This window comes from Takifugu flavidus, chromosome 15 (assembly GCF_003711565.1).
Source record: "Takifugu flavidus isolate HTHZ2018 chromosome 15, ASM371156v2, whole genome shotgun sequence".
NCBI lineage: Eukaryota > Metazoa > Chordata > Actinopteri > Tetraodontiformes > Tetraodontidae > Takifugu > Takifugu flavidus.
The window spans coordinates 4,961,412-4,976,625 of record NC_079534.1 but is presented as its reverse complement, the minus strand read 5'-3'; the positions used below and the strand labels follow the sequence as shown (position 1 = coordinate 4,976,625).

At 52.2% G+C, this 15,214-nt stretch overlaps 3 protein-coding genes across 3 annotated transcripts; all 3 read right to left on the bottom strand.

Annotated features, from left to right (window-relative positions):
* Window positions 1–20: 20 nt before the first annotated feature.
* marchf11 (membrane-associated ring finger (C3HC4) 11) lies at window positions 21–4,908 on the bottom strand. Its single transcript, XM_057056698.1, is given in 7 exon segments — window positions 21–1,804; window positions 2,031–2,223; window positions 2,340–2,381; window positions 2,383–2,459; window positions 2,462–2,495; window positions 3,489–4,079; window positions 4,199–4,908. Coding segments are annotated over 6 exon segments (975 nt in total). The 5' UTR covers window positions 3,795–4,079; window positions 4,199–4,908; the 3' UTR covers window positions 21–1,481.
* A 256-nt stretch (window positions 4,909–5,164) lies between these two features.
* Window positions 5,165–8,090, bottom strand: znf622 (zinc finger protein 622). Its single transcript, XM_057056704.1, is given in 7 exon segments — window positions 5,165–5,613; window positions 5,795–5,935; window positions 6,104–6,212; window positions 6,266–6,441; window positions 6,520–6,783; window positions 6,851–7,406; window positions 7,963–8,090. Coding segments are annotated over 6 exon segments (1,371 nt in total). The 5' UTR covers window positions 7,401–7,406; window positions 7,963–8,090; the 3' UTR covers window positions 5,165–5,482.
* Window positions 8,091–8,370: 280 nt separating this feature from the next.
* On the bottom strand, window positions 8,371–15,046 carry retreg1 (reticulophagy regulator 1). The gene is made up of 9 exons (XM_057056697.1): window positions 14,662–15,046; window positions 14,125–14,231; window positions 13,856–13,886; window positions 11,239–11,356; window positions 11,086–11,170; window positions 10,870–10,992; window positions 10,579–10,649; window positions 10,098–10,221; window positions 8,371–9,918 (listed from the first exon to the last, which is right to left on the bottom strand). Exons 1-9 carry the CDS (start codon window positions 14,997–14,999, stop codon window positions 9,398–9,400), a joined length of 1,518 nt encoding a protein of 505 aa, XP_056912677.1. The 5' UTR covers window positions 15,000–15,046; the 3' UTR covers window positions 8,371–9,397.
* Between the last annotated feature and the right edge of the window lie 168 nt (window positions 15,047–15,214).

The following is a 15,214-nucleotide window of genomic DNA, read 5'->3' as shown; positions in this document are numbered from 1 at the left end:
TTGGATGTGAAATCGCCAGATAATGAAATAACTTTAAGGTTTAATCAGAAATTGTGATTTCCACGTGAAATATAGAACCAACATAAAAATTGTGATTAATTTACACACAGCAAAAAAAATAAAAATGTCATTTGGATAAAAACCTGCAGGAAGTGGAATCTTACTGTGAAAGTCACTTCCGACCGGAAACAGGAAGTGGAAACATCGTTGAATTAAATTACATTTTCCGGTTGACAATCAGCAGCATTAAAGCTTAACTACGAGGATTTAAATTCGACAAAAGCGTTTATAGAAATATTCTTTATGTTCGTGTTAGATCCAAAAGCAGAGCTAAAGTCACATTCATGTCATCTGTGCTGCGTGTTTAAGGCACCAAAATAAAAAAGCGGAGAACAAGGACTCGCCCCTCAGAACCGAACCAAAAACACAAGAATCCACATTTACACGGACTCGATCACGTTCAGGAACACCAGCAGATTAAACTTGTGCTCGTTATTATTCCCCTCGGATAGTTGTTGACAACCGACATTCAAAAATAAATAAAAAATCTCTTTTTGTCTGGTCAAGAATGAGCTACTGTTAGCATGCTAACATGCTGAGCTAGCGGCTAAACTAGCCGATGACGTTTCTGCTTCAGAATACTGAAATAAACGGTTGATTAAGCTGAACAACCGACTGTTCTATGATTAAAAGAGGGGAAAACAACCACATTAAGGTCCAGCAGGCGGATTTTATGAACGGACAGAAATAAGGTCGCTTGTGCTCACACTAGGGGATTTAGCCCGCTTGTAGTTTCAGTCAGGACGTTTTAAAACTCAAAATTACTCCGAGTTTCTTTCTTGTTAATGAACTTTTGCGACATATTTGAAGTCAAAGCGGGAGAGGAAGTCTGAGGCGCCCCCTGGTGGTCGGTGGCGGTAAAACACTACGTAAAAACAGAAAACTCCGTTTTTAAACAAGAGTCCTTTCGAGTTATTTTAACAATAGTCACATTTGATTTTTAAATGATTTTCTTATTTCCAAAAAAGTGGTTTCACTTTTCAGACCTAAAATTAATGTTGAATTTAGTATTTGATTTTTAATTAATTTATCAAAATAACTAAATCCAAATCAGATGATCATTTCTTAATCAATTATTACTGATTATTCTTGAGAAACCTTTTTAAAACGCAAACGTGTGATACTGCGGTCGACCACCAGGGGGGCGCTACTGCGCTTTATAAGTCATTTATGTCATTGTGCCTCAAATATTCTGTAAAAAAAACAAAAAAAGAAGGTAGAATAAAATCTGTTTAAAAAAGAACGTTTTGGTGCTTTTGGAGATAAAAGTCCAAGAGTTTGTTAAGGTGTGAACGTTTGAGGACCGGCCCCAGAGAAGACAGATTCCACCATAGCGAGGGGAAAAATAGCTCAACCAAGAAAAGGTGTAAAATCCCACAATGCACCAGGAGAAGCACGCCACGTGGCCACCAAGTGTCCCCTCACACCGACGTTATGCGAATGACAACCTCTCCGGAGTCGTTTTCCTGGCCCGGGTTGGTTCTGGGCAGCAATCTGGGGCAGAACGAGCCCAAACACAGGCGGGTCCACGACCGCGACCCCAGCTGGGTCGCCTGTAAGGACCCGTCGGGCCTGAAACTGACCAGGGGCAGCCAGAGCGTCCTGGGGGCCAGCGCGGAGTGAGCGGCGCTGGCCTCCTCCATGTCCTTGGCCTTGTTGTAGCTCTGAACGTCCCAGTGCAGGTTCACGGCGCGCCAGCGCAGGAAGACGCTGTACACTGCTGCCCCCTCGTGGACAATCAGGCCTGAGGCAGAAAACGAGGCAAAACCTAAAATTACAGATGAAAAACTTGATCCACTATATTTTATTTATCATCTCAGGCATCTCAGCTTGGACAGGGAGACACTGCAGACCATTTTTGCCATTTCTGTGACGCTTTTGAGGCTCCACCTGTATTTTCCAGCCAATAATCAGGCTGAGCGACACCTTCAGAAGCATCTGCTGGCTGCGAAAACCTGAGGAAACCTCACCTATGCAGACCAGGTCCATGAAGCCGTACATGCCGTAGCAGATCTGGAAGAGGACGTCGCGGCGTTGCCAGATGGCCTGGGGGCTGAGGGCCGACCACAGCAGCCAGGAGATGCTCGCCACCAGGAAGAGCGAGCCCAGGAACACGGCGATGATCTGGACCTTCTCCACCAGGGTGATGGTGACGGCCTGCCACTGCAGCACAAACACACAACCATCCTCCTCTTTCAAAGAGTTCTGAAGAACCCGGACAGGTTCAGTGTACAGTTGACCGTCGCCGTGGCGTGGTCACGTGACCAGCGGCGCCTCACCTGCCACGGTCTCTTCATGTTGATGGCCACCACCTGGAAGTGGGTAGCAGCAGAGCTCGCAGGTCCAGCAGCCGCGCTCGCTGATCCACTTCAGCAGACAGTGCTGGTGGGTGGCGCGACCGAGCCGTCACAGCGACACGGGTTCAACAGGTCGCCCTGGAAACCACAGACACGTCACCTGACCTGCTGCTGGTACCACGGCAACCAGTTAGCATCAGCCGCCCAACACCTCAAACATCAAGCTACGTTAGCCTGGATTAATAAATGAGCCATAAATGGACATCAAAGGAGTGATGAAGAGGAGTGAAGAGGAGAGGTGGAGAGGAGTGATGAAGAGGAGAGGTGGAGAGGAGTGAAGAGGAGAGGAGAGGGATAAAGAGTGAAGAAGAGGAGAGGTGGAGAGGAGTGATGAAGAGGAGTGAAGAGGAGTGAAGAGGAGTGATGAAGAGGAGTGATGAAGAGGAGAGGTGGAGAGGAGTGATGAAGAGGAGTGAAGCGGGGAGTGATGAAGAGGAGTGATGAAGAGGAGAGGTGGAGAGGAGTGATGAAGAGGAGTGAAGAGGAGTGAAGAGGAGTGATGAAGAGGAGTGATGAAGAGGAGAGGTGGAGAGGAGTGATGAAGAGGGGAGGGAGGTGGAGAGGAGTGATGAGAGGAGGGGTAGTGAAGAGGGGTGATGAAGAGTGATGATGATGAAGAGGGGAGGAGCGGTGAAGAGGAGTGATGAAGAGTGATGGAGAGGAGCGGTGGTCAGATCCGATCGGGCCCGGCTGGTTCCAACAGGAACTTCCTGATCTTCTGTCGCTCCGAACATGAATTTTTAAAGGTGTCGGGTTTCAGCTGCAGCATCATTAGATTAGCTGCTAATGTGGAGCGGACAGGAAGTTCCCTCACACACTTCCGGTCCGGTCTGCAGAGTTCACAGCTGGACCGACCTCGCCTTTGATGCTCGGGTGGACACGAACCAGCTCCGTGATTCAATATGAATCTCGAGCCCCCGGTTCCGGTTCTGAATTAAAGAGAATAAAGTTCGTCCTTTGAGCCACCGAGACATGAAGGGGGCGTGTTTGTCCCGGGGGGGGGCACCTGCAGCAGCACTGTGACCTTCTCTCTGGTCCGGTAGTTCTGCTCGGAACCGGGCCGTCACCTACCTGTTCCGCGCCCTGGAAGCAGATCCTGCAGCTGGGGGTGGGGATGCACGTCTCGCTGCTGCTGTTGGAGCTCATCGCGCGCGCCTGGCACGAGCCGCTCCCCGCCGCGGCGGCGTCCCCGCCCCCGTCCCCGTCCCCGCCGCCGCGTGTGTCCCCGCAGCTCGGGCCCTCGTCCCCGGACTGCGGACGTCCTTGGGACCGTCCTCGCAGGTGTGGCGGCGGCCGACGGCGGCGCCTCCGCCGGCTGGACCCGCCTCTGCCGCCTCTGTGCTCATGGTGAAATGACGAGTGGAGACTAAAGTGCATCGATGCTCCCGGGAGTCCCCAGTCCGCCCCCCCGCCGGTGCCACGCAGCTGCTCCCGCAGATTCCGCCGCGCGTGGAAGCGGAAGCGTCGGTGCGGAGCTGCACATCAGCGGGCCGGAGCCTCCCGCGGCTTCCGCCCGTCGCGCACCTCCAGCGGCCTCACGCACATCTCCGGGGAGGCGCGCCGCGCACGCGTCCTTCCCCCGCGGGTCTGTGCTCTGCCGGCCGGGCTGGAGGCTCCTGTCCGCTCCGCTCCGCTCCGCTCCTCCAGGAAGAGAAGGTCCGGCTCCTCCAGCAGACCAATCAATCACTTCATGACCTCATTAATATGACGGAGCAGACGAGCTTCCAGGGGCGCGCGCAGGCGGGCCGCGCGCAGGCGCCGCCCCCCGTTAAAGGACTCACCTGCTGGGCTCCTCCAGCCTTCATCACGCCATCATCTTCATCACCGTCCTGGGTGGAGACCCCGACCTACAGACACTCATCAACACTTTGACGCTTTCCTCCTTCAAATATGCGTCAAACTTCACAAAAGTCAAAATTCTGCATCTGAAATCGTGATGAAATGTTTTTATCAAGTTCATTTTTAGAATCTCAGCTCCAGCAGTAGAAAACAGACAAGATGTTAAAACAGAACTGGTCTGAGGGCAAAGGTCAGCGTGACACTGCCAGACGGGTCATGTTGGACGTGTCCAGGCAGGGACATGACGCCGATGTCTCCGTCCCACGGAACCAGAACCAGAACCAGAGCCCTGTGTCTCCTCTTGGAGGACGTCCAGGTCAGTAATGGACGCTAATGCAGCAAAGGAAATGATCCACTCACGTCCCACCAGGACGATCAATAGCAGCCCCCCCGGGACGGACGGGGGCGGGGCCACCTCTGCGCCTGTCAGACTGGGCGGAGCTTCTGCTGTTAACGCAGGTTTAGCAGGAACTAAAGGCTGCTGACGTCACCTGTAACAAGAGCGTCATTAACATGTAATAACATCTGTTATTACAGGATCATAATAACGCTGCTGATGGAGGAGATCAGCATCGATAACATTTAGCTGTCGGGACGTTTGTGGGAACAGGAAGTCTGATCAGTGCCCCCCCCCCCACACACACACACACACACCACAATAGAATCACCTCTCTCTCGTCTGCCCCGCTCCTGTTCTGGCGGGCCGGATCGTCCTGAAGCCCAGAAAAGCATCAGCAGCCTGGGGGGGGGAGCGGGAGAGGCTGGGGGGGGGGGGGGAGCGGGAGAGGCTGGGGGGGGGAGCGGGAGAGGCTGGGGGGAGGAGCTTCATGACATCACCAGAGTAATGTGAGCATGGAACCAGGAGGGGAGCAGCCCCAGCTCAGACTCTAAGGCCACCAGCACCAATGTTCCATCACAGATGAAGCTTTTATTTTCCTCTGCACATGAAATAAACAGCAAATCTCTAAATAAACAGGTTTTGGGAAGGTTTAGACATATTTATAGTGATTCGATCTTAAAATGATTCAGAGAGACGTCAGAAGTTCCACCTCTCATCAATTCCAGGACAGGAATTCGGTTTCCCAGCTACAGAATTGGAAGGTCAACATCTGGATGGTGTTCCAATCAGGCCACGGCCCACAGAGGAAACATCTGGTTTTAGAGTGTCCAAAAGAGCAAAGACCCAAGAGCGGAGAGTCCATCAGGTGGCTGCCTCTGGTCCTGGATCAGAACATGACCTGAGCTCTGAAGTGTTTCTGCCGGGTGGTGTTGTGCCTCATCCCCATCTTCAGCCTCCATTTTGACTTCATCATCTGGACGTACTGCATGTCCCGCGGCTTCTGCAGGATGCCGCCCCCTGGAGGACACACGAGGAACAGCGCCTTCCCGTCACACTCCCACACCCAGATTTATGCTCCACCCCTCAAAGGTGCGGGTTCATCACCCTCAGGGTGACCCAGGAAACAGGTGCAACTCCAACGCTGAGACCCAGCTCAGTGTTAAAGCTGCAGCTCTCTCCTGGGACCGGAGGCTCTCACCTTCGCCGCCCCAGCCCAGAGCTCGGTACTGCCGCAGGACTCTGCCCACAGCGTTCCTGCTGTGCGACAGCACCACCGCTCGCTCGGCTCCGAAGTGCTGTTTGTAGTACCTCATCAGGGAGCGATGGCCGATTTTAGCCCCTGGGACACAAGAACAAGCAGCCGTGTTGATGCGGAACAGTGGATCGGACCTGCAGCACATTTCTGAGGTGTGGGACCCCCCACATGTCTGGTTTGACCAGTTCACTCATTAATGTTTGTCCTCAACGGGTCACTATGGTGGATCGTTATGTCCTGACGGAGGCCGACCTGAAGGCAGCGTCAGCTCCAGCGTTTCCTCGTCGTACTCCAGCGTCTTCTGGTCGGGCAGCTCTTGGTCCGCTCCGTCGTCCTCCCCCTCCTTCCTGTCAGGGTGCTGCTCCTGGGGGGCCAACAACCACCTTCAGCTACCGCAGCAACTCAGACAATCACTGAGCGACTTTACCTGAAATCGTAGAAGTCTGCGAACTCCAGCGCAGCGTCGCCGTCCGTGAAGAGTTTACAGTGACTTTTGTCTGTCATGTGACTCTGAACGGCCTCGGTGGAGTAGAAGGAGCGCCCCCGCTCGTTACACCACAAACACACCTTTCCAGCCCCCACCTTCTCTCCTGGAACACAGGGAGGCGGCAGCGGCGCGGGTCAGCACGGGTCGGCGCCGGGCATCTTTGCTCCGGGCCTGAACTCACCCAGGTAGCGGATGAGGCCTCTGAGGTCCACGAGGAACTCCACGTCAGGGATGAAGAAACTGTGGACCTTGGTCATGTGGGCGATGTTCTTCATCAGCGACCTGGAGTGGTGGCAGCAGAACAGGCAGTCGGTGAGCGGGAGGGAGCCCGGCAGGGGGGGCGGGTGGAGGCCGGGCGGAGCAGCAGGGTCATCGTCCATCGCCTCCTCCTCTTCGTCATCATCGTCATCGTCCATCTCATCATCCTCAACGTCCTCCCATTCTTCTAGATTAACAGAAGAGGGCATGACACCGGTGACGTGTGCAGACGGAACCCCGCCATGCTCTCCTACCTTCTTCAGCTGCAGCTCCACCTCCCTCCTCCCTCCGTTTGGCTTGTTCCTCCAGCCACATCATCCTGGGAGGTCTCTCTGCCCTCGGCCTCGATGGTTCCTCCGAGGCGGTGGCACCTTTGGGCCTCTGCTGCTCCTTCAGGGCCTGCTGCAGAGCTTCATTCCTGGCGTCGTGGTCCACCTTTCCGTCGCCGAGCCCTTTCTCAAGGTTCTTCTCGTTCATCTTCTCTACCTTCTTCTGTGCAGCGAGCAGAGCCAGCTTCTCAGCGTGCTGGTGTTTGTGCGACTGTAGGTGGTTCTGGTAGGCGTTGACGCTGGAGAACCTCTTGTTGCAGACGGCGCAGCCCTCAGTGGCCGCAGCGTCGCTCAGCTGCTGCTCTGCGGCCGCCCGCTGGGCCATCACGCGCTCCTGGAAGTTCTCAGCTGTGACCGGCGGCATCTCGGCCACCTTCCTCTTCAGGTTATAGCGGTGCCAGTCAGTTTTGTAGTGCGCTCGCTGCAGCTCGCCATCGGTGAACGCAACTCTGCAGCTGATGCAGGTGTAAGACATTCTGACCTAAAGAGGAGAAAAAAATATATAATCAGGAACAGTTGACAGATTCCAGCATGTATGTACATATCTAAGAACGAGGAACTTTAAATTATTCAACTAAACTCCTAAACTCAGTTAGTTTTACCGTCCACATGTTAATCATTGCTGTTCATGTCACCAAACCTGAAAATATCAACGAAATAACCAGCAACAAAAGTGGATCTTCACAAACTGAAGAACAGTTTATGTGATGAATCGATTAAACAGAGATTTCTACTACATTTAAAGTCAAATTTAAACCAACTGTTCCATTATTGAAGTAATTTTGAGTTTTTAGATTTTTGAGCGACGCAACAGCAGGACAGCGGTCTTTGTAGAATAGTTAAATCTAGAAATCTACAAAACAGAAAATATTACAATAAAGGTTTGAATGTGCGTCAGTCCGCTAGCAAAAAGCTAAAATAACAACAAAAATAACTGCTAATTTCTGTAAACGTCCGATAACTGTAACTCAAATTTGCAAGTATTTGCGACAGGAAAGAAGGTAAATTTGGGGAAAAAAAGCTTCATTTTACATCACCTTTTGTGTGAAAGTCGTAATGAAAATACGTGTTTAGATGTTTATTAGCTGCAGCGACTGCGGTGGCACGAGGACGCAGTTCCGGGTTCTTCTTCTTCTTCTTTTAATGCTTGTGACGCACTTCCGCCTCCTGCTGACTATGACGTGTATTTCTGGCTTTATTCAGGCAAAAATAAATAAGACAAAATATTGTATTCTATATTTTTAGGTCACTGTGCGCAAAAGTATTCTGCAAATTGATTTTCAGATTTACATGTTAATGTCTTTATCAATGGCCCATTAAGGTGCTTTTAACCAGACAAACAGCAACTACAGCCAAAAACAGCTTCAGTCCAGTTTCTGGTCCTTTTGGTCGGAGCAGCTGTGGCTAAAAATGTTGGTGAGAAATGAAACGCAAAGCTTCCAGAATCCATTTATATGCTTTAATTCATTACATTCTTAATGACAAACCAGCAAGATATGATTAATTGTTGAGGTGTTGCCTCCATTATGCTACACTCAAAGCAACATTATGGTCGATAAAATCCACGAGTGATAATTGACAAATGTTTACACGATGAAATCACAAATTAAAACCGCTGAATTAAAAAAAATAACGCAAATGTGATAAAGAAAATGCCGAAAAGACACAAGCCCCATGTGGTGAATGTGTTTTTTGTCGTTTTTGCAGCCAACCTTTGTGATCTGTTCAGATTGAAACCGTATATCTTTATTTATTGTTTATTATCGTTGGTGTAGCAGAAGTTTGAATTTTGAATCATTAAATCTGATGGTTTAATGATTTAATAATTTGTTCACATTAATTTAGCTCCTTTAACCTTCGGGGTATAAAATTTAAAGCTTGTTAATGTCACATTTTAGTTTTCATTAGTTCCTTTTCATGCTAACAAACAGGAAAACTGACACTAAACGACTGAGAACTGAGACTTTCAGGAATATTTGATGACTGTACTTTTCTCTGTAACATTCTCATTGAAACTCAGATGCTTTAATCACTTTAAAGCGTAGAATTTGAAATATTTCCCCCCTGATTTGCTGCAGCAGCTGCAGACATTCAGCAGCTTTTGTCCTGTAACGTTCCGACTGGGACGATTATTCAGCTGCTTCCATCATTTCAGCATCACACAAACACCAACGAGCTCCGCCCAAGTCGGGAAGTTCAGTTTCAGCGTCGCCAGAAAGACATTTTTACAGTTAAATGCAAGTTTGTGCCTAAAACAACTGGCTACAGGAAGTTGAAAACGCTCGTTTTCGTCCTCAACATCAACACACGGAGATCCTGATGACGCTGATCTCGATTGATGAATTAATTTTATCACTTCTCTCACAGTCAGCTGACCAGACCCCCAACACACACACACACACGCACACACACACACACGCGCACACACACACACACACACACACACCCTCAGCTGATCCCTGTCTGCACTGATCAATGGCGCCGCAGGAGTTTGGAGAAGAAACCAGGAGAATCGGGTTTGTCACCAGGAGCCTGAACCTCCTGTCTGACCGGCGCCGCCCCCCCTCCCAGCCCCAGTTCCCCTTCCAGTCTTTCCAACTCAGACTGGTCCAGCAGCTCAAAGTCCTCTACCTCGCTGTCAGATTCTTCCACCAGCTCCAGCAGCCTGGAGGATCCTGGGAGTTTTGTCCCCTCCGAGTTGCCGCCCGTTGCCAGGGCGACCGCCGCGTTGATTTTCTCCTGGATGGCAGCGGTGACGGTGGCGGTGATGACATCACCGGCTATCTGCGTGACTAGCTCCAGGGCTCTGTCGGCGGGTTGGTCTCCGGGAGCAGGTGGCGTCTGTCTGGGTTTGACTGGCTCCTCCGAGCGAGGCGGCGATGAAGGAAGGTCGAGGCTGAGGTCGTCCTCGCCATCGCCGTTGGTTGTTGTCCCGTTGTCAAGGGTTGGGAATTCTGGGAGACCGCCAATAAAAGCTTCTTCTCTGTCCAGGTCTGTCAGGAAAAGGTTCAAAGGAAAATGACTTTAATGCTTCATCCGTCACCACGGTGTTGCCGACTCAAGCGCGACACCGTGTGGACAAACGCGGTACAGCAGGCGGCGCTGGCTCCAGAACCTTCCTGAGGATCCATTTGTCCTCCTGTACGAGTACCAAGGAAACAACCGGACCTACCCTCCGAGTTCTCCGTCTGTGGCGTGTGTCCCTCTGACAGGTTAAAGGTTCCGTTGTCCGTCCACGTCACGTCGGACGCGTCCGTGTCCGAAACAGACATTTCTTTACACACCGTAGAGTCGAGCTGCAGGAGGGCGAAGACAGAACAGCACGTTTGCTTTTAAACCCATGAGCTTAACAAATCATGCCTTAATTCACGTACATTTCACCAACACGATACTAATTTAAGCACAAATGAGTGTAAGAAGAAAGAATTGGTGAGATTTGCAAAGTTGCGTCTGACACTGAGGCTGTGCAGTACCGCCCTGCTGCCGCCGGGGGGCGACATTAGTCAGCGGGCCCCTTTTTTTGCTTTTTTCCTTCGGTAAAAGACGTCAAATAAGCAAATAAGTTGATTCTTCCTCTAGTGGAGTGTTTGTCACGAGACTTTTGGAGGTTCCTACGATTCGTGTCAGTGGGACTTGATTGATGAGCAGCTGACCTTTGGGAACATGGAGGACAGGTCGGACTCGATGGTTTCGTGCTCCCTCCGAGCCTGCGAGAGCCTTCGCTCTGAAACAAAGGAGATTCAGGATGGAAAGGTGAAGATGCCGTTTTAAACATAGACGAATATTAAAGATGAACATTAAAAACTCCCCATAAATCAACGGTACATTTTTCACTTTAGCGTTTTAGCCGAGTCGTGACGTTTTATCACTGAAACCTCGTTTCATGCTACGTCCCTTCTTTCCAGTCCTTTTTGCCTCTGACAGAGGACCAAAGCCACTGTTACCATGGTTCTCTTTGATCTTCTGAAGGAACTCTCCGACTCCAAAGTCCAGTTTCTGCAGAACCGGTTTGAGCCACAAACTGACGTCGTGAGGTGAAATGAGCGGCCAGAGGAAAACGCCCAGAACTGGAGGCAGAGGAGAGACAGGAAGAGCTGCTGAGAACAGCAACACAGCAACCACCACTCATGGACCCGTCCCCTGGAAGGGAGGCGCCTCACCCAGGACATAGGAGAGAACCATCCCGGGAACGTAGCGTCCGAGCACGGCCAGGAACGTGCACAGGCTGCAGACCAGCAGGCAGAACTGGAGCGACAGAGACCCAGGTTAGCGGCGCCCCCTACAGGAGGCTCCTCTCCAGCAGCCACCTTTACCTTTCCAGGGTTTTGCTGTTTGAACGCAGATGTCTCCTGCAGGAAGAGTCTGAGGGAGTCGCCGGGCTGGGGAGCCGGTCCGGACTGGCCGTCCCGACCCGGGTCGATGATCTCCCAACTGCAGACGGGCAGAAGCAGCGAGACCGGCGTCAAAGGTCCACGCGGGGACACTTGTTCTACACAAGACCCGCGGCTGGTTGTGGCTCAGCCCACGGCCGCCACGGCACAGGAGGAGGCCTGGCCGTGGCGCCCCCGGTGGCGGGCGGCAGTACAGCAGCCGGCCCACAAAAACACTCGGACCACGGTAGGAACCGGGTCCCAGTTGCCCCGGCTCCGATATTCCCCCTCATCCCTCCAGCTGGCAGCTCTTCACGGAACCTTGAGCGGTTCAAGGCTGAAATCCCATAAATCCCGTTAAGCAACAGTTTCTCCAGGTCACCTCCCCCCCCCCCCCCGAACGCAGCTGTTTCCCAACCCCGGGTCGGAGCCGCACCGTCACGGAGGCGGCCCTGTCACATGACCCTGGCGCCCTGGCGTCCACCCCGCTGGTGAAATGTCAACCTGCTGCGCCCCCGTCCCAACACGCCGCCCCCACCGGGCCGATTTCCAGGGAAACGGTGACGGGGAGAACGTGACAGGACGGAGATAATCTGATCTTTCACAACCGTCACCAGTAAATAAACTGTTGCGCCACCAGGACCATCAGGTCACAGGACCAGTCACCAGTCCAGACCAGAACAATGTTGCCCCGGCAACCTGGTGTCAGGGCATTATGGGCTACACCTGTCAGCGGGCTGCAGCTGCCGGGCAGATTTCACGCCTGAGCCAACCAGTAATCTCTAAAACAACACACGGAGCGTCGCCTCGGCGCCGCTAACGAGCACCAAGACGCACGGCTAAAAACAGCAGCGAGGCGAGGAGCGGCGGCACAAACAGCCTGGAGAATCACCTGTGTGTGTGTGTGTGTGTGTGTGTGTGTGTGTGTGTGTGTGTGTGTGTGACGACAACATGTGCGAAACACAGGAAGCGTGTTTATGTTGTGTGTTTGACTCACACACACGAGGTGACGCAACCCCGTCCACTTCCTGTACAGGTGTGTGTGGTTGGTGGGTCACCTGTGGACGAGTGTCGGAGCTTTGATGACGCCACATTTTTGAAGGATGAAATGATTCGCTAAGGTATTTCCTGTCAGCGCCACCGACTCAGTAAAGGAAACGTGCGACCGGCCCGCCAGCTCTCGGCGCCACGGCAACGCGCCGTTCGGACCAAAGAAGCTGCAGCCGCTCCGCGGGCGGCCGCAGATCATCCCCGACCCCCAGAACAGGTGAAACACATCATCCCCGACCCCCTGAACAGGTGAAACACATCATCCCCGACCCCCAGAACAGGTGAAACACAGATCAGTGGACAGCGTCCAGCACAGCACACGAGCAGCCAAACCTGAGTCCTGCTCCACCGTCTTCAGGAGACATGTCCACGATGCCTTCAGGGACTCTTCGGCCAAAGCAAAGCAGGAAATCTTGACTACTTCAGCTGTGAGGGCTTCAGGGGCCGCGCGGCGCACAGACGGTCAGTGTTTATCCTGAATGAAGCTCCGCTTCCAGTATTTCAAGCAGGCCTGGCTAAAAATAGCCCAGTCACTCCACATTCCAACTGGGAACCATCATGAGGACTGGGGGTGGCTTCCATCATCAGCAACCCAACCTCCCACACGCACACGCACACACACACACGCACACGCACACACACACACACACCACACACACACACACACACACACACACACCACACACACACACACACACACACACACACACACACACACCTCCTCTCTGTCACATGTGGAGGACGAGTCAGGTCCAACGTTATTGATGCTAATGGTGTAGCGGCTGCATGCTAATGATGCGCTGCCCCGCTGCTCCAGGCACAGCAGATTCCTCCTCCCTCTGCAGGGGATCAGTGATCCACTGGAATCACCTCTGGAGAGCCCATGAAGCGTTTGCTCTTCAGAGTTATTAACATCAATTCAGGATGAGTTCGACAGAGTCGACCTCTGTCCAATCAGAGGATTCCTTCTCGATCACACCCGAGTGATCCCATTGGCTCAGCTGGAGAAACAGCTGAGTCACACACACACACACACACAACACACACACACACATTTGTTCCCCTCAGACACAGAAACACTCAACATGGATCTCTGTCAGATTTCAGGAGATCATCTGAAGTAATCTCCTGATGTCAGGAGTTCTCCGTCTCCCATCCCGACCCACAAACCGGAGCGTTCCAACTGGTTTAACTGGTATTTCTGGGGCCTGATTATCAGCTGAACCTGATTAAGGAGGGAGCGACGATGGGCTGAGCAGAACCAAACCACCGATGTGGCTGAAGCAATCGCAGCTGTCGGCCGCTGTGTTGCCTCAGACGCTAATCTCCCACAATCCTTTGCCTGAGTCCCGTTCTGAGCCTGGCGAGCGACAACAGCAGGTGGAAACAACCACACGATCCTACACAGCACCAAACGACCTGTCCCCGACCAGGACACACACACACACACACACACACACACACACACACACACACACACACACACACACACACGCACACACGGTCCTACCTTGCTGTCATGATGCACCACGAGCGAGTTTCTGTGGGAAAAGTGGAGATTGAGCAGAAACAAGAGTTAGAAACGAGCACAACAGGTTTCAGTTGGGACGTTTTAAACTCGTTAATACCAAGCAAACGAATTAATGACAGGGTTGCCTTGGTGACGCCTCCATCCCAGCCTGATACCTGACTCACAACAGGCTCCTATTAAGGTTGCTCTGATTAATAATAATTAAGGACCGGTTTACTTTCTAAAAGAGTTGGGTTTGTTTTGGCTACCTGCTGATCTGGAACCAGCAAAGTCTAGGCTGGTTGCCATGACAACCAGGAGAGCCAGCAGGATGGCCAGGATGCTGAAGAGCCTGAAGGAGCTGAAGGCCAAAAGCCTGAAGAACAACACAACAAAGGCGTGAGCGCTGGGGGCGGGGCTTCCGGCGCCACGCCCCTTTCACTTCCGCTTTGCATTAAGTGTAAAAACATTCACGTAATTATTGTTGTTGTTGTTGTTGTTGTTGCTGATAACACAGGAAATGTGGTTGCTCTTTCATAAGGAGCCACCAGACATGATATTTTATTTGGAGGTCTCAATTTATGAAACCTTGTGATTTTATTTCATTGAGATTTAACAAGAAATTACTGAAAACACCAACAACAAATCAAAGTTTTCTCATAATCATCATGACTGGATGTTATTTTGACGTCAGAATGTTGCTACAGAAGCGGTGAAAGTGCAGAGAGGGTTTAAAATGAGGCGATGGAAATGTTGGTCATGGTTTTCCTGGAAGTGTTGCGCGACGCCTGCGTCACGCCGCCTACCCGAACAGCGCGTTGGCCGCAGCGAACAGCGCGGAAGTTGTGCACGGCCTCTGCTGCCAGCTGATCACGCCGCTCACGCGACCCCCCGCGCGGCCGCACGGCGCGTCCTGCTCCCGGGCTGCCTGGCTGGGGGGCTCCATCGCAGCGGTCACGGCCATCCGGGCGCCTGCGGTCCGTGTTTCCCGGCTCATCAGCGTCGGTGAACGCCCGCTGGACGCTGCCGCTTCTCTCCGCCAGCGGAGCGCGTCAAGCTGACAGCGCGGGTTTAAAGGGACTTCCGGTTCCTGAGCTTTCAACGTAAAAGCACCAAGTCTGAGGGCACGGTTACATGTCAGCATGGAAACATTTCTTAGTGTCTCTCTGTGTGTGTTTCCCTCTATAAATCTGAGGACTTTTAGGGGTCCAAAGGAGAGACATTCCTCTGACATGTAATCTTTTATCGTCTTAAAATTTCAATGGCTGAAACTGTAGTTTGGTGATTATGACAGGTCAGGACACGTCAGGTTAGGACAGGACAGGTCAGGACACGTCAGGATAGGTTATGATATAAGGT

Excerpts from the sequence above, each read along its gene's own strand:
- retreg1 (XM_057056697.1), bottom strand. The coding sequence starts at position 14,999 with ATGCTGACATGTAACCGTGCCCTCAGACTTGGTGCTTTTACGTTGAAA. Across the intron at positions 13,887-14,124 it reads TGCTGGTTCCAGATCAGCAG|AAACTCGCTCGTGGTGCATC; the intron begins GTAGCCAAAACA and ends CTTTTCCCACAG. Across the intron at positions 10,650-10,869 it reads GAAGATCAAAGAGAACCATG|AGCGAAGGCTCTCGCAGGCT; the intron begins GTAACAGTGGCT and ends CCTTTGTTTCAG.